The 27698-nt window shown below is 37.7% G+C and overlaps 1 protein-coding gene across 2 annotated transcripts; it reads left to right on the top strand.

Annotated features, from left to right (window-relative positions):
• Positions 1-1508: 1508 nt before the first annotated feature.
• Positions 1509-27698, top strand: LOC139981230 (uncharacterized). Of its 2 annotated transcripts, none has more exons than XM_071993450.1 (3): positions 1509-1835; positions 21331-21710; positions 22628-27698. In XM_071993450.1, the coding sequence occupies exons 2-3, from the start codon at positions 21551-21553 to the stop codon at positions 24394-24396; spliced, it is 1929 nt and encodes a 642-aa protein (XP_071849551.1). In that variant the 5' UTR covers positions 1509-1835; positions 21331-21550; the 3' UTR covers positions 24397-27698. The 2 variants fall into 2 exon arrangements, with proteins under 2 accessions (XP_071849551.1, XP_071849552.1); XM_071993451.1 differs by lacking the exon at positions 1509-1835 and adding an exon at positions 3877-6242.

Here is a 27698-nt window from a genome sequence, read left to right on the forward strand (position 1 = left end):
CCATATTTGTTTCTTTGTTTGTTGCCGCCAAATTACAGTACAGAGGTAGTGATGATAAGAAGTATCAGCTGTGCATTGCTTTGCCATTAGTGAAGGCCAAATATAATGTTTAAAACCAGTACTTCCGAAATTTCATGAATAAAAAATCCGAACACAGTAACCTCAAATCCTGTTCCAATTCATTAAAAGTATTCTTAAAACCGTCGACACATTTAGAAAGGACAACCGCCGGTGTAACAGTACAAAGTGTCCGCGGAGACACTCTATACCATCATATTTAATCCGGTCGAACATTATCTGCCGAAAATTGTGTTCCCACCTCACGAAATATAGTCCGGCCGGACGAAACGTTCTGGTACAGAATGTCCGCAAATACTTCATAGTATATTTTTACCGCATAACATTGAGGCAATTCGACATTTCTAAGGCATTAATTTCATTATGTATGTATTTTAGATCCTCCTCATTGGGTTACAGGCTCCTATCAGGTCCAAGCAAGGGCGTCCGCAGAAATTTTCACAAGGGGGGGGGGGGGAGGGATCAGTAGGTCATATAGGTTAACACACTACTTGATCCTATTTAAGTGAAGCGCCACCATTAGTTTGCGCGGAGCGCACCACGGAATGTTTTTTTTTTTTTATACGGGATGTGGAAGACCCTGGATGACGAGGGCGCGTCTTAACACTTCCTCTAGTGGGCTCATCTCGGGTCTCAATACCAGCACCATCAGCCATAATTTTAGAAAGTCCCAGAATTTCTTCAAATGCCTCATCTGATCTCATCATCTCTATGGCTGAAATTGTAGCTTCTGTCAAATTGGAGACATTTGCCATGCTAAAAGTTTTATCTTGGAGTGTCAGTGAAAGAGAATTAGATTTCCCCAGCTAGTCGTATAGGAGATTCAAAGTGAAAATAGCTTGGAACGATCTAGGCTGGATGAACAGACCACGCGCTTCAGCTGCTTCACATCTGTTATTAGATGTTTGATTGACACATCAGAGCAAGAAAAATTACAACTGAAAGCGGCGTTTCTACTCCGGTAAATTCATGACTCTCACTCTAGTCTAGTATTATACTTTGTAATGCGGTAAAACAACCCGTTGAACCGAATATAGTGCCATGGAGGGTTTTTCATCAACTAAATTTTACATAGTGTGCGGATTTTTTTTCTTTGGGGAAGGGGGGGCGAGGGGCTAAAATTAATTAGAACTGCGCCTGCATGCATGTGACAAAAAAGTGTTTTTCGTCCGGGAAATTTTCATTTGATCGTCACGCAAGTAAAGTATTATTTGTTGACTGCTGTATGTAGAATGCGACACTTTCGGACCAGTAACTGCTGCTTCATCCTTTTTTATCATGTGATTTGCGCGTGGGCTAAAACTGATGCATTATGATGGCATGTTCTGTATTCACGTGTAGAACAAAAAGATTTTTTCACCTTGAAATGATTCACAATAGCTACATACGACAATAATACTCACTCATTCAAAATGCTCAACGAACCAAGCTTTAGTTTGGGTGCAACCGACATTATTAGTTAGTTTCTTTTTTGTAGACCGTGCTGGCAATACCTGCACATTAATCTGCATAATTCAACAGTTTTCTGTTTCATTTTCACAACTTTCAAGCTGCTTCTTAGTTCGCTTTTTTCCTCCTACCAGCAGTCGTAAGTGTGTTCTTTCCTGTAAGTGGATCCCTACATTTGTCACCATGCAGTCATCAACCTAGTGCAACAGCTATGCCGATATAACACCAGTCTAGTGCACCATCTGTACCAATACATAAAAACGATACCAGGCAAACAGATTAGTCACGCCAGCAAACTGTAACAGTTAGTGAGTATCACCCAAACCAAAATAGTAGCCTACATCATTTTATAACTTTGAGTTGATTAACAAATGTTTAGCCGTGGACACGTTAGCCTACTAAGTTGTTAAATTGTTATTGATATAGACCTATTTCAACGTTTGTAGTGCCTGAGTTGTTTGAAATTATTAGATCATGATGTGCTGGTTAGAGCAATTGAATGGGTTTGTACATTTGACTGCATAGTGGAGATCAATTAAGGATACTAGAGGGATGTGCTGCACATAAGATGTTGCTTCTCACGGATCTATAACATTAATAATAATAACTGTCGGTGCACATCATGGTCTTCTTTATTCTCAGTTGTTGTTGTTGTGCTTTTTTCCACACTGAGTCAGTTTATAGAGAGTTTGGTAAGAGGTTATCATTCATGTCTCATCCTAAGCTCAGAATAGTTAGATGTAGCCTTGTGCAGTATCATTATTCTCATTATAAAAAAATGTATTTTATACGTTTTTATAATTATCAAATGTCATTGTTGTTCTAAAAATGATAAGAAACTTGAATACTGTTTCTTAAAATTGTGCTAGAAATATTGTTTTCAGTCAATAACTAAGGCTTCGACATTATCAAACATACTATATGTGTCTCAAGTAACCATTCCATATATATATATATATACATATACATATACGAAACCGGCAAAGAAGGTCGTAATTTCACTGTAGGCGTTTGTCATCTGTATGGAACAATACTACTTCTGCTTTGGTCACATATTTGGTCACATATAAGGTCCACAGTTCGAGTCACTCCAAGACTAATGTATATCGTCCAGTTACAGAGTTGTTGACAATTCATAATCATGGACGTTAAATATATATGAATCTATGAGACTGACTTCGGTCAGTTTGCTGCTTTGATAAGCCAACGAGGCTTCATCGCGAGTTATAATCTGATTTTATACTTCTATGTTTTAGAATCAATCTTGAAAACAAGTGGAATTGTAGGGTGGCTTAATAGGGCCACATATGAAGGAACAATTCATAAAATTTGGACTTTTAAGGTCACAATTATACTTTTCATCTCAAACGATTTGCTGTTTGTTTTTTACTCTATATAGTAACAAATATGCGAAAAAAGACCACATTTTGAGATGTTCTTCCCCTTATGTGCCTATTATTATGGACCTATTGTATTACTTACTTGGGAGGTAATGCGGGAAGAAACAGCATAAAGGTTCTGGATGATGTTATTAAACGTGCTGGTAAAATTATTAGGAGCAGTCTACCGTCAGTGGCCTCGGTCTACGAGAATTTTGTACGAGAAAAGCTGCTGTCCATGTGGAAAAATCACAGTTACCAATTGCATTATCATCTAACCAGTCGTATCATTGCTCGTAGCAGTAGAATGAACTCGCTGACGTCACACACAAATAGACATTGTTCTTCGCTTATAAGCACTGCCATTAGTGTTCACAATAAGGACTTCACGAGGTAAAGATGGCCGTTCCACTTTGTTGCGCTGTTGGGGCTAGTTAGGGCATATTTTGTATAGACTGCATGATATTATTATTGATGGGAAGTAAACACACGTCAAGATTTTACCCCATAGCCTTTTAGCGAGGTAAATTTCACCACCTCCTGGAAGTCAGCCCATGGTAACTGTATGTATGCTGTAAATGGAGTGTGTTCCATAAATGAGACGAGTTAGTTTGTTCGGACTATCTATTGATCTGCATGGCGCAATCGTCATCCTTTTGTACATTGAGTATTACATAACCTATAAGTGGCGGGATTGGACTGCAGTATGACTACTGGAAATCTTCTTGGCATGTGTTGCCTGAATTTCTTATGTTAAAAGCAAAATATAGGATGTTGGGGTTATCACAAATAGGATGAATATATCCTAACTGGAACTCTGATTACACCTCTAGAGTACCTATATGTTTCTCCCACTCAATTTGATTTAAATAAATATCAGTTGTTGTCATGTTATATTTATTTCGGCGAGAACCCCCCCCCCCCCCTGCTCTTGAATTTGGACACACTCATCGACGTCTTACCCCCTTACTTATTAAGTGATGCCAACCTCTATAAAAGACGAAATAATTTAATTTGACTAAATCATATGTTGATATTTAATTTTATTGATTGTCGCCAATCTCCTGTAGATGTTTAAGAAAGTTGGATGTCTCCTAGGGGCTTCCATACACGTTTGCCTTCGTAAAAGAACGTGTATTTACAATATTTCGGCTATATTAAGGAAACTTGTTTTCCATATTTGTTTCTTTGTTTGTTGCCGCCAAATTACAGTACAGAGGTAATGATGATAAGAAGTATCAGCTGTGCATTGCTTTGCCATTAGTGAAGGCCAAATATAATGTTTAAAACCAGTACTTCCGAAATTTCATACATCTTAGGCTAATGTGTAGCTGACTGACATTGGTATTAACATGTTAACTGGATTCTTTGGCAACATGAGTGATGACACTATTTTGATTATAGCAATATTAAATTATACATTTCCTTAGTGATAATAGTGATGTCAGTTCGTGTCTGGTCGTCTATTTAATATTCATGTGAACGACTCTCTAAATAAAATGATTGTATATGCTTGAAATACATTCTTGTAATTCATTCATAGTTTAGCTTAGTTTAATTAAAAAAATCAGAAGTGACACAATCCCCATCAAAGACCTTATAAATACAAAATCCGAACACAGTAACCTCAAATCCTGTTCCAATTCATTAAAAGTATTCTTAAAACCGTCGACACATTTAGAAAGGACAACCGCCGGTGTAACAGTACAAAGTGTCCGCGGAGACACTCTATACCATCATATTTAATCCGGTCGAACATTATCTGCCGAAAATTGTGTTCCCACCTCACGAAATATAGTCCGGCCGGACGAAACGTTCTGGTACAGAATGTCCGCAAATACTTCATAGTATATTTTTACCGCATAACATTGAGGCAATTCGACATTTCTAAGGCATTAATTTCATTATGTATGTATTTTAGATCCTCCTCATTGGGTTACAAACCAGTGGCGTAACGATAAGCCTGGGGTCCCCAGGCTCCTATACGGTCCAAGCAAGGGCGTCCGCAGAAATTTTCACAAGGGGGGGGGGGAGGGATCAGTAGGTCATATAGGTGAACACACTACTTGATCCTATCTAAGTGGAGCGCCACCATTAGTTTGCGCGGAACGCACCACGGAATGTTTTTTTTTTTTTTTTTTTTACCGGATGCGGAAGTCCCCTGGATGGCGAGGGCGCGTCTTAACACTTCCTCTAGTGGGCTCATCTCGGGTCTCAATACCAGCACCATCAGCCATAATTTTAGAAAGTCCCAGAATTTCTTCAAATGCCTCATCTGATCTCATCATCTCTATGGCTGAAATTGTAGCTTCTGTCAAATTGGAGACATTTGCCATGCTAAAAGTTTTATCTTGGAGTGTCAGTGAAAGAGAATTAGATTTCCCCAGCTAGTCGTATAGGAGATTCAAAGTGAAAATAGCTTGGAACGATCTAGGCTAGATGAACAGACCACGCGCTTCAGCTGCTTCACATCTGTTATTAGATGTTTGATTGACACATCAGAGCAAGAAAAATTACAACTGAAAGCGGCGTTTCTACTCCGGTAAATACATGACTCTCACTCTAGTCTAGTATTATACTTTGTAATGCGGTAAAACAACCCGTTGAACCGAATATAGTGCCATGGAGAGTTTTTCATCAACTAAATTATATATAGTGTGCGGATTTTTTTTCTTTGGGGGGAGGCGAGGGGCTAAAATTAATTAAAACTGCGCCTGCATGCATGTGACAAAAAAAATGTTTTTCGTCCGGGAAATTTTCATTTGATCGTCACGCAAGTACAGTATTATTTGTTGACTGCTGTATGTAGAATGCGACACTTTCGGACCAGTAACTGCTGCTTCATCCTTTTTTATCATGTGATTTGCGCGTGGGCTAAAACTGATGCATTATGATGGCATTTTCTGTATTCACGTGTAGAACAAAAAGATTTTTTCACCTTGAAATGATTCACAATAGCTATATACGACAATAACACTCACTCATTCAAAATGCTCAACGAACCAAGCCTTAGTTTGGGTGCAACCGACATTATTAGTTAGTTCCTCTTTTGTAGACCGTGCTGGTAATACCTGCACATTAATCTGCATAATTCAACAGTTTTCTGTTTCATTTTCACAACTTTCAAGCTGCTTCTTAGTTCCGCTTTGTTCCTCCTACCAGCAGTCGTAAGTGTGTTCTTTCCTGTAAGTGGATCCCTACATTTGTCACCATGCAGTCATCAGCCTAGTGCAACAGCTATGCCGATATAACACCAGTCTAGTGCACCATCTGTACCAATACATAAAAACGATACCAGGCAAACAGATTAGTCACGCCAGCAAACTGTAACATTTAGTGAGAATCACCCAAACCAAAATAGTAGCCTACATCATTTTATAACTTTGAGTTGGTTAACAAATGTTTAGCCGTGGACACGTTAGCCTACTAAAATGTTAAATTGTTATTGATATAGACCTATTTCAACGTTTGTAGTACCTGAGTTGTTTGAAATTATTAGATCATGATGTGCTGGTTAGAGCAATTGAAGAAGTTTGAACATTTGACTGCATAGTGGAGATCAATTAAGGATACTATAGGAATGTGCTGCACATAAGATGTTGCTTCTCACGGATCTATAACATTAATAATAATAACTGTCGGTGCACATCATGGTCTTCTTTATTATCAGTTGTTGTTGTTGTGCTTTTTTCCACACTGAGTCAGTTTATAGAGAGTTTGGTAAGAGGTTATCATTCATCTCTCATCCTAAGCTCAGAATAGCTAGATATAGCCTTGTGCAGTATCATTATTCCCATTATAAAAAATGTATTTTATACGTTTTTATAATTATCAATTGTCATTGTTGTTCTAAAAATGATAAAAAACTTGAATACTGTTTCTTAAAATTGTGCTAGAATTATTGTTTTCAGTCAATAACTAAGGCTTCGACATTATCAAACATACTATATGTGTCTCAAGTAACCATTCCATATATATATATATATATATATATATATATATATATATATATATATATATATATATATATATATATATATATATATATAAATATATATATATATATACATATATACATATACGAAACCGGCAAAGAAGGTCGTAATTTCACTGTAGGCGTTTGTCATCTGTATGGAACAATACTACTTCTGCTTTGGTCACATATTTGGTCACATATAAGGTCCACAGTTCGAGTCACTCCAAGATTAATGTATATCGTCCAGTTACAGAGTTGTTGACAATTCATAATCATGGATTTTAAATATATATGAATCTATGAGACTGACTTCGGTCAGTTTGCTGCTTTGATAAGCCAACGAGGCTTCATCGCGAGTTATAATCTGATTTTATATTTCCATGTTTTAGAATCAATCTTGAAAACAATTGGAATTGTAGGGTGGCTTAATAGGGCCACATATGAAGGAACAAATCATAAAATTTGGACTTTTAAGGTCACAATTATACTTTTCATCTCAAACGATTTGCTATTTGTTTTTTACTCTATATAGTAACAAATATGAGGGGAAAAAAAGACCACATTTTTCCTTCCCAACGTAGGGCATGTACGGGATAGGGCAGGCAACAGCTACATCAAACAATTATAATTACAGAGGTAAAACATTACGAACTTCAAGGAAGTCAAACTTTATTGTAGCCGTTTTTCCCCCAACACACAGGGGGTAAGATTTGGCAATTATGGTAATTGTACTTCATAGGTCTACGAGAGTTGCCTAGCCAATATGAAATTTCATCTGTGCGCAAAACTCATTATAGGACGGGAACAGAGGGTGTTTTCAAGTTACATCCTAAGCGAAATTGGCAATGTTTTATACAACACTCAGGATCACACACAGGATTTTGAGTGCAAGGAGAGAGGGTGGTGGGGGGGGGGGTAGTTGGGATGGTAAGTTTTCAAGTTTTGCCCTTGGGAGGGGTCTTCTTAAGTCCGTGACCTATCTGTGATGAGTTCCAAATGTTTTTGTTTGCTAATTTCAACCCTTAGGTAGCTGGAAGATACTTCTCTGACCTTGAAAATATCATAGCTGCCCCAAACCCTCTATGTACGGGCCTGACACCTATCTCTTGACTTTCATTACCCCTTTTTACACTTCTTTATTTTTCTCACTCAATCTTCGAGTTAAGGTTTTCCCCTCACAACAGGGTGGAGGGGCCATGCCATCACCCCTGCCCCCTTAACCCCGTTGTGATGGCCATATTCAAATATGCAAATATTCATCTGTATAGACAAATGGCATTCCAGGCAATTCCAGTGATAAAGGATCGATTTTTGTAATTATGACATGTTTCTCAATGGACAAAAAGTGGTTCAATTAGAAAAGATATACTAGAAAGATATCCTCTTCAAAAGAGCTGCAAGCATACAATAAACAAAAACAACGCCACAAAAGGGAAATATTAAGCAAATAGGACAGAGCAGGTTGCAATATGCTAGATCTTTTTGTCTCATCATGTTTCTCACACTTTAAATACGTCATTCTTGTAGAGATCAGTTTGTTCAAAGAAATTTAATGAAGTTAAAATTAAAACATGAAATTGGATGACAGTCACAAATATAGTATTCCGAATCTTTATCAGACTGGGTAAAGAGTGAAAAAAAGATTATACAGGGGATTATTCATGAGGAAAATTAACTGAAATGATAACTCTCCCTTGGCAGCTCTGAGGAAACTTAATATAGTCGATGCTCTCTAGAGCATCCTTCAAGCAGGGAGGTATTACTTAATTATAATGAGATACCACTGGCACTCTTCTTTAAACAATATATACTTGAAACTAATCCACATGAAGAACTGCCTCTTTGGAGTTTTGAAAACCTCAATAATCGTGTCAACCTGAAATGCAAAATATATGGATTTCCACCGAACGACTGGTAGTGTAAGGCAATGGCTTGTCTTGTCTAACAGCCGACGATTTCTTTCTCTAATGATATGTTAGAGTGAAAGACTAGATTATTGTCGGCAACAAGTTAACTGCCACGAAAACCGTCTATACCTGTCTTCTGGGGTCTTCTGTTGACTTCATACGTACTCCCTCTATTGGTGGAAGAATGTCAGTACAACCAAATCTGTGCAAAATAAAAGTTGAAATATAAGTATATATATATATATATATATATATATATATATATATATATAATTATGAGCAATATCATGAGTAGTGAATAACACACTGTAAGTCATATATAAAATACATTATCATCTTGAAAGGTTTATGTTTAAGCTCCACTCCAAAGATTATTAACATTCACCATATTGGTTGAGTGTAGACTGTTAATGTACATCTGAACTATACTAAGACATTGAGTTAGCTGGATGATCTTTTATTGTGACACCTTGGCTCAACTTTTTGTATTGCAGATTGCATGTCATAATTTTGGCGTTATATCATGCAGTGTACTACAAAAACTGAAGCTTTTAACCATATGAGCCAATACAACATTTGTGACATATTAATTAAATTAAATATCAGAAATTTATCAAATAAGAGTAAGCTAGGATACAACAGAAGTTTGAATCATTTTGAGTTCTTTTGATGTATGTGTGCATAATGTGACTGACTGTTTAATGCCAATCAAACATTAATTGTCCTGAATCAGAATCTATGGGGGTTCAAAACACCCTCTGTATGACCCAAATGGAAAAAACAAATAATGGTAGCTAACCATTATTATAGTAAAATGTACTATAATACATCATTTTGTATCAAGAGACCTAGACATTGCCTTATTTAGCCAAAGAAAAGAGGTCCCTGTACCATGGGTTTCAGAAAATATCCCCCACCAATACACGCACAAACACATTTAGCAATTTTCCTCAAGTGGCCTAACAGAGAAATGGTACCAAAACTCAGTTGATACATTATTTATCTTATCTTGTCGAAGTTCCTGTCAAAACAGCCAAGTAGTAAAAAAGGTCACACTTTCTAAACAGAAAAGTTCCCTGTGGTTACAATATTAAACTGTGCAACACTTTTTTGAATAACAACACACAATAGGTGATGTATAGCTGTCGAATGTGGTCTTAATGATTTACTCACATTTGTTTGAACGAACAAACTGTGTCTGCTTCAGTGAAACAAGGCAGGCATCTTATGACCCTATAATGTCCCCTGCATTTCAAACATCTCCATCTGCCACTATCTCCATCTGCCACTGGGGTTATCATGAGAGCACTGAATGAACTGTTTTATCACTACTTGCTGCAACTTAGAGTACCTCTTCAACACTCTATGACATCACAATATATGTTATGTTAAATTGATCTCACACAATAAAGACAAGTTATTCTGTACCAACAATAAATAACCCAAGATCAATGTCACATTAGAACTACTGGTATGACTGAACAAACTACAGTAATTAAACAGATCAGATATTGCTATCATGGAAAGCCAAATAGTGTACAATAAAGTATGTAGTGAAACCAATATTCAATCATTTAGTTAATTAATATGACACAGTTGTAACTTTGATGACATCAATTATTTAGTTTACTTACACTATGAATGAACATGCAAATCAATGCTAAATACTACAGAAAGGAGAAGGATACATAACGCAACAATCAATGTTTGACACCATGGAGAAGATAAATTCTTATGATACATTGCACTAGTTTAGTAACTTCATTCTACTGAGACACCACATGTTTGTTGTTGTCTGTTATCGTATAGTTTGTTCAATTGTCTTGAAGCCTTGTGATATCTACATTCTGGATACTAGTTACTCCCATTGTCCACTCTTGTGTCCTTGATGTATGGTATTTAAATAAGCTGAGAAACTGCTTTGACATCAGATATTTCAAAATTGTCCGTATCCATGTTAACAACGTTCACTTTGCAAATCCATAGCTTTCACTGGAGAACAAGAAATATGACAATCATCTTACGTAAAGTAGAGAAGTACACATTTATTAATGGAACAATCCAACACAAATACTTCCAGTTCCAGCCCTTATATCTGCTTGCAAAACATAAATCATGACATAACGCTATGCTGTGCTGTACTGTTCCTCTAAAGGATGTTCTGTACATCTGTAATGTGAAATGAAAATGGAAAAAAAAAGACATATTTATGGCATTGTGTGAGGTCAGAAGTGTCACAAAGATATACCTGTTCAAATGATTTTCCAAGATATGATTTATTTGATTTTAATTGCAAAAGAGACATTCAGGCTTGGAGCCAGCATAAATGTTATGTTTGTTTATTCATTGAGATTGTAACTTGCACTCATTGTAATAACTAAAAATTATTGTTCAAATCTGGTCGAAAGTAGACCCCTTAATGATGCCCCTAACATGTTAAACTAGAAATATAGCTCACACTCAAAATTTGCCAAAAATGCCAATGTCTTTGCTGATATGAAACTATATGCACATGACAACCTGATCAGATGACAACTACAGTATAGACAGTTAAGAGTAACTATCTTTAAGCAGTGCAAGTACTGTATGTACAAATGATGCCACATCATCATGAAACATAAAAAGAAAACATAAGAAAAGAATAAATGTGCAATTTTTGAACACAAACTGCTTCAGACAGGTAGGTAGCATATTCTACAAGATTGGTAAATGTCTTTACTTTTCAGAGATAAGGAAAAATACTACAGGTACTGTTATCATTAACTTGTGGGGTTTGAACATTTTTTGGTCCCTCACATTAACAGACCTCCAGTGGCTGTATTAGCACCAAACTGTATTTAGCACTACATGTCTATGTGATTAATATTACATAATACAATTAATGAATAAATGTGTCCAATGTCCTAAATCTGGTTAGTCATATACAGTCCTACAGAAGTAGACTGTAGACCTAGTTAAAATGTAGACTTATTTACAGCATGGAATGGTTACAGTATATGTACATCAAAAAATATCAGTCTCCACTGTGGTATAGCTGCTGGAGTGCATTGCTGCATCAGCCTCTGTTGGGCATAGCCTTTTGTTGAGGAACTGGTGTTATCTTTTCTGGTTGATCAGTTTGGATACCAACCTCTCGAGTTTCTTAATTGGGCACACACCTTCAACTGAAAAAGGCAAATAATACCGGGATGTGCAAAGTTAATAATATATCAGAATGCACACTGTACACATAGCAGGGAAGTGCTCATGAATATTTGAGTGCCAGGCAGATTGGGCGGTAGTGTGATCCACACCCTGGGAGAGGGATTTCATGGGTGGGGTACCCCCCCCCAATGGACAAATTTTGCACATGAAGTATGCTTAGGTGGTGCTATAGTCCTATTCTGTGCCATATATTCTCCCAAATTTTGGTTATGGTAAAACTTATTAAATTATCATCAAAAAAGTGCTTGGCAAAAAAGGTTAAATACTGTTTGTGCGGGGCGGCATGCTATGAATGCATAAATATGTGAACAGTATCTACTATCCTTCACTAATTGAACAAAGGAGCCTGTAGAGCTAGTGTAGCCTCTTTCTGAGAAGGCTTTTGAGTTTTGAATTAATTTGGAAAACTTAGTTATATCACTTTACACTACAGTTACCAGGAAAAGCCGCTGCCGTTTTCTTAAGTTACTATACCAAGTTGGGAGTATTATAGGCAATACTCTAATTTGGGATAGAAAGAGTTTAAATTTATGCGTACACTTTGTCTTTGCAAGTGGAGAATCATCCACAGCTAAAGTGGCTATGCGGATTGACAAACAAGTGAAGCAAAATAAATACCCTAGCTTATGCATATTAGACTTAAAAAAGTAAAAGAACCCAATGCCTTAGTAACTTAATTCATCTTGGAGTTGCTCAGCAGATTTGAGGTTATTTCACCACTTAAGAACCCATTCTCAGACAAAAAAAAACTGATATGGCTGCACAAATTAGTGGTTATAACTAAGAATGACCATGCATGCAAATATGCAGTAAATTTCAAGTTGATCAGACTAATTTATTTGTTGCTAGGAACTCTATAATTGTCCTGGTAAACTAGAGTAGGAAATAAAAACAGTTACTTTATTGCGTATAGGCTCCTGTCCCTCACGTATCTCATTGCATACTAGACTTACAGTTACAAAATAAATATGCCCATATCAAAAAAGCTCTTGACAGGAATAACCACCAAATTGAGGCAGGCCCTCCATGGTGCATAATTTTATAAATCTGGGCCTGGAGCTAGGCTACAGTAGTCCTTCTTTTGCTATTGCTCCGCTCATAAGAAGTTGCATTTCTTTCGAGTTTAATTTTCTTGTGGGGAGATCTCCCTACCAAATCCATGTTACACTAATGTAGGCTAAGTCCTATTCATGTTTTCAAAGCTACCGAAATCATAAACCAAACACATGATACCGTAAACTTCCATACTGATCATGCTTAGTAGGCGAATATAAGTAGAAAAGCATTAATAACACTTCATGAAATGTTCGGCCTAGGCTAGGCTACAGTTTGTACAGCAGCCTGCACTGCAGTAGCATGGACACTGCGGAGTTCGGACACCTAAGCCTTAAAACACCCCAAAACTATATCTCATGGTATAAATCACCTGAAACTATACTTGATATGGTTGGGTCATTTTGGAGAGAAAATAATTGTAGCTTCGTAGTTTTTCGTGCAATTGGCTCTTGCTGTAGGTTGTCTCATCGTTAAATCGTGTATTTCTTAGGGATGTTCGAACTTCGCAGTGTTCCAAACTTCGCAAATCTGACTATACTACTATTGTACTAGCCTATGTCTCTCGGTGTATTAGTTGCCTTAGTTTGTAGTACTAGTAGTAGTAGGCCTAGCTAGCATGATCTATTGAACAATATAACAAGGAAGCCTACGGTAGACCAAACACTTCGGCCGGATAACAGTACACTGTAGCCTAAATAGTAAATATATAACGTTAGTCGTTAGCATAATTTGCTGCCTACCTTCTCGTATGATCTGCCATGCCAGTAAATGCTCCCCGAAGGTAGCATTAGTCATTTTGTCGATCCCCGATATCTGTTACAGTAGATCGCTTTTGGAGACCCAGTCCACGTACGTAGCACCAGCTCAAGTACACTTTTCATTTCATGTCCGTTTTGTCGCTCACTGCTTTTGGGATGGGACCCACAATAAAACAACCTGTGCCTTCCACCTCAACAGCGCGGCGACGAGGCCGTAATATACACGTTACGTGTGTTATGTTACCACTGCATGAAACTGTGCTATACATTACGTATATTTACATACAGGTTTTACACTGTACACTGGCAGTATATTACAAATACCGTGTCACGTGTGTAACGATGAATCGTCGAAACCTGTGAAATTCGCCCGTCCTCTAAAAAAAATCCTAGGTGAGAGTGTGCTTTCAAATGTTTTAGATACGTTTACTTCATCACATCAGTAATGAAATTAGAAGTCGATGCTGCAGTCTTGCCAAGCATTGCCTTAGTCTCAGACCAATTTGAATAGAAGTCACACAGTGTTACTATGTATAGTCGCTTGGCAGCTTTCACTGGCAGAGGACCATTAAGATCAACATCATCTCATTAAGAGAGATTAGGTTCTCATTTCAAAAATCATTTACAAGTTGCAGGCTATGTATTGACTGTTGTTCTATTCCATTGCTTCATTCTGTGCACAGATCTAGATCAAAATTAGTGAAATATCTGTTCGAAACAGGGTAATGGTGGTTTTTAGGCCAATTATGTTTACCTTCTGTACATGAAAATGTAACTTAAACCATACTGTACCATTTATTTACAACCGCTTAAACCACTAAACCAGAAAAGTTGTACGTCCACTTTTTCCAATTTACAATTATATGCCTACATTGATGGTTGCTCTGCAATATGCCAAAGTGTGGCTTAAAGGTATGCTGTATTGGTCATTAATATGCCAGATTTTCACTTTGGTCGAAATTCTTAAAGTATGTTTATTACTACCCTGGAGGATATATACCTCACTGGGACATTCAATCAGCTAGTGTCATCATTTAGAATGTCTGAGTACAATTTAATGGGTTTATTACCCCCAGAAAAGTACTTTTTAAAATTTGCTAACAATTAAAGTGGCCAAACTTTAGGGCCTATACAGACTACCTTTAAACTTTTAAATGTTTAATTTGTCCAGACAGAGTGACTTTAACTAAAGTTAACCTTCACTGCATGCTGCGCACAACCTGTACAATAGAACGGCTTGAGAATTGACATTTTTTCATAATCCAGTTACAGGAATGCTATCGAGACTTGTTCGTAGGTCTACAGGACGATGACTCTTTGAAATCCTGTTGAACATACTTTGTTACATTAACGTTGACAGTTTTCCAACAGAATCTAGTCATAGTCTGTTGTCTGGTTCATCTATGCTAAGATGAGCACCTAAAAAGAGATAAGAAAATTCATGATCAAGGAGATATCATTTTTTTTGTCCACCCCCCATCTCTAAAAAATCATAAACATATGGGCTGCAGAATTGATAATTCTAGCTGAATGGCCACTAAATTTGAATTACAACACTATATCAGTGTTTGAAATGGAATATTCCCATTATTGTACACATTGCATGGCCAATATTGGGGTCTAGGGGTTTATTAAGTTTTCTTCTGCAGTGAGGTTTGGCATGTAGAGAATATGGCAAACCTGTAAAAGTACTATCATGCTTCAATATCTCACCAACCACAATGAACGAGAATTTGTTACATACAGTATTATAGCACCACTTTCCTCTAGAAGTAGGCTAGGCTATATGCTATAGTCATTTTATATTGTCCCATGCATGCAGACCAGACTATCTCTGTAAGCTTTAGTAATATGATTTGGTTATGGCTGTTAACTTCAATGATAAGCAGGAGCGATAAAAGGTGGACATTTATGATAAATTTTCAATTAGGTAAACAAAACGAAATGAACTAGACGATAATAACTTTGTTCATACACTAACAACTTTGCTCAAGCATACGATTGATTATAATTTTGCATAAGCAATTGCTTGACTTTTGCGAATGAGTTTTTACAACTAAACAAACGTAGTAAAAGAATTTCATGATTTGTGCACCAATCAGGTCTAGAGGCCTGGTTATATGACTGTTCGCTATTTAACAAGCACAGGCATAATGTGTATTCTGTACTGTAAGCTACATACATTACATTAGATGCCACAGTGTGAGCTGCCTCGATTTGGGCGAGTTGAAAAGCCATAGAGAGCAAAACTTTTCTTCAATTTCGGTAAGCAAGAGTTCCATTTTCAGCCAGTCTGAAAGACTGAATTTGTCTCCTTAAGATCCTTCGCTGCTTTATTTTTGTGAAACCACTTACCTAGCTCTCAACTCTTAGAATATCGGCAATTAGTCTCACGTTTTCAGCTAACTTTTTAGTTGTCGCACGGCACGATCGATCGACTTACTGCTAAATATACGGGAGCCGATATGTGACAAATTTCCTAATAATACGGATACTGCCAGAATCCATTACTAATGAAATGTTTGCTTCTCTAACGTACCTGCTAAGGTGGACATTGCGTTCAAAGGGGACACAATTTACAGCAAAATATACGACCGTTTATAAGCCCCCCCCCCCTCCCCTCTTCGTTTAACCATAGAATATACTATCCTGGAGACAGCCTGTACCATCTGGCCTTGTACAATAGGTTTGGGGAGACCTAATAACTAGTAAATCCGGTATAAATTGTCTTAGTGGGACTAGGACAGTGTGTAATGAATATGGGATATTTGCGACAGTTTTTACTGCTACACCGGCGGGACAAATTATTCCACCCGTTCACGACCATCCAAGAGAATGAGTTCATAAGAAGACAGTGTGATCCTCATTTCAAGGTTACTATGGAACCTTGAAATGAAAAGTGGATGGGGTGGGGAGGGGAGCGGAAGGGAGATGGGCAGGGGGCGGAGAGGGGAGTGGGGGGATTAATATGTACGTTCCAATCAGAACTATAGCTGTTTGTGTCCTTATCGTCGGCGTTTACGTGATCTCTGTATCTAATCTGGTCTCAGTGCACAGTAGAAAAAGGTGCTCTAGGTACTACCAAAGTATTATTCATCCCCGAAGTTGCATTCAGCCAAGGCCCAAACTAACGTTAAAGTTACAGCCGAGCACTCAGTGCAGTTCTTACAGAAAGTTACGTAGGCATGACACACAATAGGCTAAAGAACTTCTATTGACGGAAACCAATGTTTAGAGTTGAACTTTTAACTTCAAAGCATTTTTTAAAGGTGGAACGATTCATTTACTAATTTATCACGCATTGATTGACGACAGAAATAGTTTTAAGATTATTTTGATGGGCTATAAAGTCTATGACAGGTTATTTTAAAAGGTAAATATGAAATTGTTGATAATAAACAAATGATGATAACCATGTACAGTACATTCACCTCTAGTTACTGTGGTATTCGTTTCCATTGATTATTAGGGATAATTGTAAAAATGTTTACCTGGTGTGAATTCAACCTGAATGACAATAAGGAAAACGTGTTGCATGACAAATTCAAACATGCACATTGGCTATGCTGTCATGTGAATGTTATATGCAAGATGCCCTCCCTAGGCATATGTAGTTGACAGAGAGAAGTAGAACATGGAGGGTGTGCATAAATGTTTGCTTGGTGCTGTCTGTACTAACGGAATGTGTGAGACAAAGAATTTACAGAATTCTAACAAAGAATAAACATTAACCAAATTAGACAGAAAAAGAATCTGACACAAACTATAAAATAGACTTTACGTAATTTTAAGTTAAAATAAAGCAAAACTCTCAGCAAACTGATTATCCAGTAACGAGCTTGTGTAAAAGCAAGAGGGCGTGACGTTTCCAACCTAGCAGGATCTTCTTCAGAGGCTGAATCGTTTATAAGCTATAAAACAAGCCTGCATTGCCAACTGTTATATATAGTTAACGCTTTTAATCTTTTTCGGGACTTCGGGGTCAGCCAAATTTGGTGTTGAATATTTTACTGATGGCCTGAGATAAAGTCTTTGCATTGTGTTTTTTTTTTGCTCTGGTTATAAGGGAGGAGTGGAATGGAAAGAAGCTGGGTTTGGGTTGGGGTGAGGTGGGGTTGGGACAGTGGTAGATAAAGCTGTGTATTGTCAAGAGGTAGGTTCACTACTAGATTTATGCACGTTGCAGTTTAATGTAGTAACAGGGCTTTAAGTAAGGGATGCAAAAAGTTACATAAAAACAGAGTCCTTGTTGTATGAAGTGTAATTCAAGTGGAACATTGAAAAAGTGTAAATGAAATCCAATTTGAATTTTCAACCCCATGTGTTGCTCTAAAACATGTAAACACACTTACAATCATGCATATTTATTTGCCTTCCCCATGGACTATTTAAAAAAAAAAACCTTTATGTTTATGAATAGCATAACCCTATTCAAGTTTAACTTTTTGGTGATATAATGCTTTATGTATTTATTCAGTTCAAATTACATATATCTCAAAAATGCTTAGGTATATTTTTTAATTTGGAATAGACAGGGGGGTGGGGGGGGAATAACATCACTAAACAGTGCAGAGAGGACCTGCTCGTGCTTGTCAAGTGTGGAATAAGATGTTATGAAGTAATCATAATCTGGTCCACATTAAACAATAGATGCAGTACTAGTTGGTTTTTTATCCCATGTAAGCTACTGGCTTGGATTTGCATCACTCCTCACTTACCTGTCTCCCATACTTACGCACTCGGATCTACCCTAGCCTTATAAGAACTCGGGCTGCTGCACCACTGGCTCTGAGGTGCTGAGGTGAAAATTTCCTCTTGGAAGTGAAATGTGATTAGTTTTGTCTGAGGCCCCAAATGCGTAATTGTTTCAAGGCCCAAGCAATACTAGTTTGAACAATGTATGCCTCAGACTGCCCCTGGGTATATGTCATAGTCCTTTGCATGGTACAATTTGAAGGTAAACCATCATTATTCTATTGATGGGAAGTTTCTTATTGTGGCTGCTGACATAGTCATATTGACACACTATCGAATCATGTTTCCTTGCACTAACATTCCTGAATTTGGTATTAGGATGCACTTCAAAAGTATTGGGTCACCATGTACAGAAGTGTTCGGGAGTCGAGACATTTCAGGACACCAGTGACTGATCAGGCCGCTTTCAGTAAATGACTTTATGGGAGGTATTCCAAAATAAGATCAGATATAAAATCCCTTTATCCATCAGATGCCAAAGCTTTTATCGAAAGAAGTACGTTCAAATTTTATTGCAAGTGATCTTCAAATATTTGCTAAATTTGAATGAGGACATTGTGTACTTTGTATTACCTCCATTTCCTTCAATGGGCATCTTCAGCGTTTTTGAAGAGGTCGCTGTCATTTAGGCCCTAACACAGCCTAAGATACTGCTCCGGGTCCTAATGCACGTGATCTGTACTGTTTACAGATCTCCAAAGTTTTGTAAAGTGCTGTAACATATCTTAATCTATATGGTAGTTGTGAAAATTGGTTTATAAAGGTCACGTGTTCAATAATAATGAGGAGAATCGCGGGCATTAATTAAGTCCAATACATTCCATTTTGGAGACTTGAGTACAATTTTGCTGACGCTCCAAGCTTAAACTCAGTTTAGCTGACTTTGAATACTATACCTAAAAGATGCTTCTGATTGGTGACGGCCAGAAGTGTGGAATGGTGCCAAACAAATGGTGGGCATCATTTGCTATAATGTGCTAGTTACGAGTGGGTGATGGAAGCCATATGTTAGCTCGCACGTGCCACACCATGTGCGACTTAAGGAATGTGCAGGTAGTTTGCCCAGAGTGTCCACCAGAGGTTCCTCAAAAGAACTCTGAGTGATTTCAAATACTACAGCTTGTCAAGTTTCGTGGAACCCGAAGACCGATATGGCAGCGCCGTATATTGATTTAGGACACAGCTGGAGATCGTCATTGTTTGTTTTGTTTTTTAATGTCAAAATTGATACTAACTTCTTGTGATATCGCTAGAACTGTTCAGCTGAAGAGAGCATGCTTGGTTAGATCCACAAGTAGTGGTTAATATTTCTATTTTCCCTCAAGGGTATTGTTTAGATAAATTATGTCGTTAATTTGAATTTATTGGTTTCGATGATAATCGTGACCTTTGCATTCATGATGGCGTATGTGTGTGCGTTTATGGGTATGTGTAGGTTGGCAAGGAAATGGACCGGGTAGGATATTCCAACGTTCCAGCGAAAGGAGCTAGTAGCCAAAAGTTAGTACCACAAGTAGTAAACCTATACGAATTAAGTACGTACCATTGTTATAGTCCTTAAATAAGCTATGCGCAACAAAACGCAAAAACAACCTTCTCAAATTTAAATCAACTCTACCGTTCATATAAACTAGGCTCAGAAAGCGTAGTCGTAATCTGTGTCTATGTGCACTATAAGCCATTTCTATGAACGCCCTCTTTTTCAGAAATTGGACTAAGTTCTCTCCTATTGTAGGAAGCCGTCTCTCTGCTTCCAGATGTCACTTTAGGGGCACTTAAAAATGGTTTTGCTGTTTCTGATATATTGTTTCAAGTTTGTGCTCGTTGTAAACTTTCTTTAGGATGTATTTTATTATTTTAAGTACAATATATTGATTAAAGGGGAAAATTCAGCAATTCCACACTACAAAGTGACCATAGGTGTTTGGTGCTTGTTCAATGTTATCAGTTTAAAAAAAAAATCAGACATGAGGGCAAATGCGTATAATAAGGTCGCGGCTCTAACTTGTTTACACGTTAACGTGCCATGTATGTTAATTGTTCGATAGGAGTTGTATTCCGAGTCACAAATTGGGCCTATTTTTATGAGTTCACCGCAGTAGCCAAATGAAGCCATCCAAGTGTAAACTTGTCAAAAGCACAACTCCAAAGTATCAAGCCCGAAGAGGCATTTAGCGATCACCAATCATCAAACCCGATAAGTTTATCACTGCAGTTGTCCTGGAATATCGTTACCGATGCGATATTTGGCTCTGCTGTACACATGTTACTATGTAGTAGATACCGAAGCTCAATAACGATCGCGCGCTGAATAGTTTACTTTTATTTCAATTTTTTTCTCGGTGATCGGTAATCTGAATCATGTGTAAGAACTGTCACCTCTTTTTATCAGCTAGGATGTCTGTATAGACTGGCTACAATATAATACAATGTTACAACGACGCTACAGAAGCAACTAGAAACTGGCAATAAGTTTATTCAGTAACTCGTTAATCTGAATCATATCTACAGAATGACACCTCTTTTATAAGCTAGGCTATATATATATAGACTGGATGCAATAATCCAAGATGTGTTACGATGTTACGATGACGCTGCAGTCACTAACTAACAATCGATTGATTCAGTAACTCGTTTATCTGAATCAGCGCCGCCGGTCAGGCAATGCTAAGTCAACCATCAAATTTTGGAGTATGTTCATTGATAATATACAAATTAATCTTCGTATACGACACGGTACTGACTACACAATATATTATCTTCTATAGATTGGAAACCACGAACTTTATGCTCCCGAATCGAGACCAAGGCCAGGAATAGAACTTATGCGGAGAGCAGATACTTAAAGATTAACGAGAACTGGAAAATTTCTGCTGAGTTCGCTACGACAGGGTGCAAAAGGCACCAGAGACAAGTCCATACTAGTGGATATCCAAAGGGATCTCTTGTTTTACGTTAGCCTTACCTAACCCTCTCAAACTGTGGAAGATGGAACAATTTAAACTGCTTAATAAGCTAAAATTTATGTTCATATTTCTAGCGGTTGTGATGCTCTTAATGAATTACTACCTTGCTTGGAATGAAGCCTGCGATACGACGGGTGTCCTGCTTTGTAACGTAGAAAGGCAAAAAGGAGTTCATATGCCTGGTAAGATAACTCTCTATTAATATTTTGCTGAGTGATGCAAACACTCTACTGCGTGTAAACAGACGTGGCTCCGACTCGTAGATAAATGGAATCAGACTTGGCTCGGATATCGGACTCAACCCGCACTCGACAAAAGTCAGTGGACTCGACTACAGACCTGTACTCTACTGTACCGTTAACAAACTAGCTACCTATTTCTTCATCTGATTAGTAGATTTAATAGGTAACTGAGCTCTCCATTATAAAGAATGCCATAGACGTGTCTTGGAGGCTGGAATGGCACGGGAAGGGGTGAGTTAAGTACGAAAGAAACACGAAGTCACGAATAGCCTAGCCTAATGTTATGGCTACATATATCAACGTTATATGATTAACCTATTATTGGCATCGAATGTATACACGGTATTACACTTATGACACTAGGAGTTACGGTTCGTGAATTGAATAACAGTGTCGGCTGTTACCAATTACTAGCAGCGATGAATACTAACGGCAATAATCTTTCTGATAATACAAAACAAGCAGTTACGTTTCCCTCCCTCTTAAATTTTTTCCTAATCATTAATATTACCCCTTACCGTTTCCAAGGCCAAAAACTATGAATATTCAACCGAGACAGTATATATTAATTACAGATTAACTTGGTAGGGTTCAGACAAATCGTGAGCACGGTGAAACGCCATGCAGTTTTAAGATGTACATAAAAAACAAGTTATTACAAGAAAAGAGACGAAAACATCCTTCACTCTTTGGCGATGTGAAGATATATCATGCATACAGTCCGCTGGACAGAGTATTTTATTTTATTTTTTTACTGTGTGAGTGAACAGATGTGTGAAGCTTTTCATATGGTTTTTGTCATCTTTCCTCTTTGCCGAAATTATTCAAGATAATGATTTTGTTGTGATTCCTTTCAGACTACGCTTCGTATCAGACTGACCAGTTGGAAAAGGCTCTACATAACTTTAGTGGTAGGAATCATTCGAATACAGAGAATGGTTTATCCTCTCGACATAATTCACATCACCCCCCATCTACAACAAGGAATGATTCGTACTTGCTCCAATCAAAGTGTTTGTCGGTCCCGAATACTGGTCCAATTACCAAAACGGTTCATATTACCAAAGAAACGAACAGCACCAGCAATTGCATAGTATTTGGAGATGGTTTACTAGGCGCAACTGTTGGAGAGCCAGCTCATATTACAATTAAACCGAGGAGCTTCAACAAAAAGGAACTTTACGATACGATTTTCTTCAGTGTTTTAGCGGTTGGTAACAATCATATATTTCATGCGTTCCCTTCCCGTATAAATTTGACTTCTCTCAAAATAAAATTTACTTATATACCAACGATTCCAGGGCAATACGATTTGTTTGTCGAGGAGATCTCAAGACATTTGCAAAAACAGCTTCCCGGGAGCCCATTCAAGCTAGTAGTTAACGGGCCAGCAATAAACAAGGAGGAGAGGAAAAAGATAGCTGACCATCTTCCATCATGCCAGACTCTTCCACAAACTGATCTGTCTTGGTTAGAAGGGAATTGGGTGACAAGGGATCTTGCAGGTGAGAAACGTGGAACTCTAAGAAGTGGCTGGGTGCTGCAACCAAATCGATGTAGTATAGACATATTTACGAAGGATGACTTGCGACAGGCTACAGCTTCACCTTCACTGAAAACTATATTTGTTCTTGGACGATCTACCGAAAGAGGCGTATTTTTATCATTAGTAGATATTTTACTTACAATAGACGAAAAGAGGGAAATAAAATCATCCATATTGTGGAAATGTTGGGGACTTATGGAGATACGTTTGGGTAACTTAAGGTTCGTCTACCAAGATTTCCGCATAGAAGATGCACCTATGGAGAACATAAACGATTCGGATCATGTTCAAGTAACTTGTCACAACGAGAAAAACGTCGGCTCGAGCAAAGACTTATTCAGTGACGCAATTGGTTTCTTCAAAGAAACATTATTCACAGATCGGTTTCGTCCAGATGTGATTCTGTTAATAGTCACAAATTCACTTCACCTCACATATTTAACGAAAACAATACCGGCCTCGTGGGATGGAATTATCTACACTATGAACGGTTTCAAGTGTCATGACGGGTCGTTGTACACTTATGATGGAAGACAGGCTGATATACGTGTCGCAGAAAAAATATTAACCTTCGATAAGCGCTTTCGAGCTTTGGATGGGTTTGCATTAGCCACACCTCTGAGGCACGCAACTCAGAGTTCTCCCAAAATTATGAAAGCATTTCACTGGCATCGTCCTTGCAAAGAGCAAGACGGGGAAATTCAAGTCTGTGGGGATGCTACTGAAATGGTTGCTCAGATATTACTGGGGAAGGCAATCGCACCAAATGGAAAGGACGCCTGGCTATCATCCCTAGAAAACTGTGGCCCAAAACAAAATAATTTAAAGAGAAATATCGAAGTCTGTCATGATTGTCCCAAACAGTTAATCCCTTGGCATATTAAGAAAGTTCCCAACCCAATATGCTACAATTCGACAGTTTTACTGCAGACGGATGATACAGACATTCAAGCCTGGGGTGGCTCTCTTTGCCCTAATGACTGTATGAAGACTGCCCCAGTGGGTCAAGAGGACGTTAAGTCTGGCCGCGTAGACGTACGAATCTGCACAGTTCTGACAATTGAAGAGCCAAACAATTAACAATATTAAATATTCAGTATTGCAACTGAAGGTTCTACTTTATTGGGATTGAGGTTCTTTGAAATCTACAGTCAATGAAGTCAAGATGTTATTGTACTTGCGTATGTGAGCTGTATTAGAACTGAAATCAAATTACATTATCCTGCCTGATGGTGACAAGGTGACACTGCCACCCTCCTAGCCCATGCAGCCGATGGACATGGCTTGGTCAGTTTGTATTTTGAATAAGGGAAAAACTTTAACCAGTATAAACTGAAGAGTTTTATAACACCATGACCCAATGTTTTAACTGTCATCAGATGCTCCTGTGGAAATTACTAACAGTTGAATTCATTACGCAAAGCTTGTTTCAACTAATGACTGTAGTCTAAACAACTGTACCTATGTTTGATTAGTAAGTATACCTTGCAAAGATGGTTCAAATTGCGGATTTTAAGAGTTTCTCAGTTTAGTGTCATTCACTTACAATGTGAACGACCCTGTTGGAGAAACCTTCAGAGTAACTTGCATGGTTAGTCCAGTCGATCATTATACATAGGATTGGGAGTTCAGTTTTCTCTGTTTGTAAGTCCTTCTCAGTAGCAACTGGTTATAAATGTATGTATAGAAATTATAAAACACATCGGATTTAACCGGGTTCTCACCTTTGTACTAGTTTCAACTGATAAATCTATGAGAATTGAGTGACCCATTACAAATTAAAAATACTGACTTTCATATATGAAATTGTAGCGTTGAGTTTTTTGGCACAAGTAAACCAACTGTCTACCCCATGACAAAAAAGAAGAACACTGTTTGATAATATTTAAGATGCTTGTTTGGAAGAAAAGTTATCACAAGGATGAATGAAAACAACGCACGGAAGGCTTTTGGCTTTAGCGCATATGTAGTTGGGTCTGGATCTCTTTTTGGAAATTAGGTATGGGTACGCACACATTGTCCAAAATGGCTCATTTGGCTACGCCAGAAGCACGACATACGTGTTTTATCCAATACACACAATATGCATAAACAATGTCTGAGTGAAAGGCCTACAACACGTTCGTATACGTGTTCTGTTTTAAAGCTGTAGCAGTGAAAGAAAATGGTAAGTTATATTTTTAGTTTTAAGGCTTATTTTGGTGGCAGAACTTAGATGTAGTATGTGCAGTGAGCCTGCTGAAGAACGGGATGCCAAGGTGTTGGCCCAATAAGTTGCGCTTGGGATCGTCCGTATAGAAAGACATTTTAACATTTAGTCGGGAATTTAAGATATTCGAAATCGAATTCGAGATATTTTAAATTCTATTTCAGATATCTAAAATTCTATTTCAGATATCTTAAATAGATTTCGAGATGTCTGAAATACTATTTCAGATATCTGAAATTGAATTAAAGATATCGGAAATTGAAATCAAGATATCTGAAATTCTATTTCAGATACCTGAAATAGAATAATCTGAAATTGAATTTGAGATATCTCGAATTCAATTTCAGATATCTAAAATTCTCTGGAATTTCGAGACATCTCAAATTGATTATAATATATCTGCAATATTTGTAGATATCTTAAATAACTTGAAGATATCTGAAATTGAATTTTAAATATCTGAAATTATTTTCAAGATGTCTGAAAATCCTTATTAAATGTAAAAATGGTTTTCCATGCCCCCGGCCCCGACCTTCTGTAAAGCTTTTGATATTTAGGCCTGAACCACTGACCAGCTTCCATTGTCACGGGGCAAACAGTGCAAACAGTTGTTTTCCGAAACGTCATGAAACATCAAAGTCACTAAATATTGAGCCACCCGACATGAATTTAGAAAGGGCGTGTGGCTGATGCATGGTCACAGTAAGAAAGAAATTATAATCTTTCAATATATTCCAATTCTACGGTGGCTTAATAGGGAAAAGTGGTCCTCAAATCTCAAAGTGTGGACTTTGTATATTACAATTTGGCCTTTTTTATCTCAAGGTTTTGACTTTTAAAGTCAACATTTTTACATCTCATCTCAAACTTTTGAGATAACAAGTCAAAATGTTTACTTCAAATCTCAAAATTTTGAGATAAGAAGTCAAAGTTTTGAGATTTAAAGACAAGGACAAAGATTGATTCGCAATACATGGAAAAATAAAATCAGATGATTTTCATATTTTCTGCATATTTTCTGCATTGCTGCATACGTTTTGTTTTACGTTCCTCATTTAATTTGCTCATCAGAGCACAGATATGGATTTCGTATGGGGCGGGGTGTGGGGAAAAGACAGCATCAGGCCAAGACAAAAGTGCCACCAACTTAACATATTAAAAAAGGTCTATTTGAAAATCATTGCTTTGAAAATTAATGGGGGCATGCCCCCACCCCCTGGATCGGTGGCTCCGCAAATGTCAATCCAAAGTCTGGTGCAGGGGCGTATCCAGGATTTTCCAATAGGGGGGGCGTCAGGCATGAATGATCGCCGTCCTAGGGGATGGGTCTAAGGGGAGGGGTGGACAATTTTTGCTTTCGAAGAAGGGCTGAAATGCAAAATGGTGCGATATGTGATCCATTTTTCGACCTTAATAATAAGCAACAGGCTCGGCGGAACGGAAAAATTATTGGGGGGGGGGGGCTAATGTGTGGAGACTATCTAAGCGGAGCGCCACCATCGGTTGGCGCGGAGCGCACAAGAAAATTTTCGGTTTTTTCAAACCTCCAGATGGCCGGAAACGGGTGTAACTAAAACGAATGACAATTGCGTTACACATAACGAATGACAATATGTTGTACACACTAAAAAACTGCGTTGACTAAAACGAATGACAGCACAGACATTTGCTTCAACCGGATATCACAGTTCAGACTTCGTGGGTATCTAGATCTAGTAAAGTACGGACAAGATAAAAACGCACCTTATAGTCTGATTTTGAAAAGTAAATTTAACGTCATTTTTCCGATATTAATTGTTAAAAACTAACAACACTATAATCTTGAAACGGCTTCAGTTATCTTTCTATATAAATCTACAGAGGTAAAAAACACAGCAATCAAGCGCATTCTCACACAAAAACTTTCCCTGTGGTTTCTATCCGTAAATTACACCAAAACCCTGCAACCACGTTATATGCGATTTTCCTCAAATCATTTTTGCGCAGAAAACCAATAACCGCATTTAATCCACTCCGTTAATCATTCCATCTATTCTCAATACTGTCCTTCGTTGTCATTCGGTGTCATTCGTTGTCATTCGCCTTCATTCGCTGTCATTCGCAAATGATAATTAACCCTGTACAAAGTCAATTGTCATTCGGTCATTCGCTGTCATTCGTTTTAGTTTGTCCC

Source organism: Apostichopus japonicus, chromosome 15 (genome assembly GCF_037975245.1).
Source record: "Apostichopus japonicus isolate 1M-3 chromosome 15, ASM3797524v1, whole genome shotgun sequence".
Classification (NCBI taxonomy): Eukaryota; Metazoa; Echinodermata; class Holothuroidea; order Aspidochirotida; family Stichopodidae; genus Apostichopus; species Apostichopus japonicus.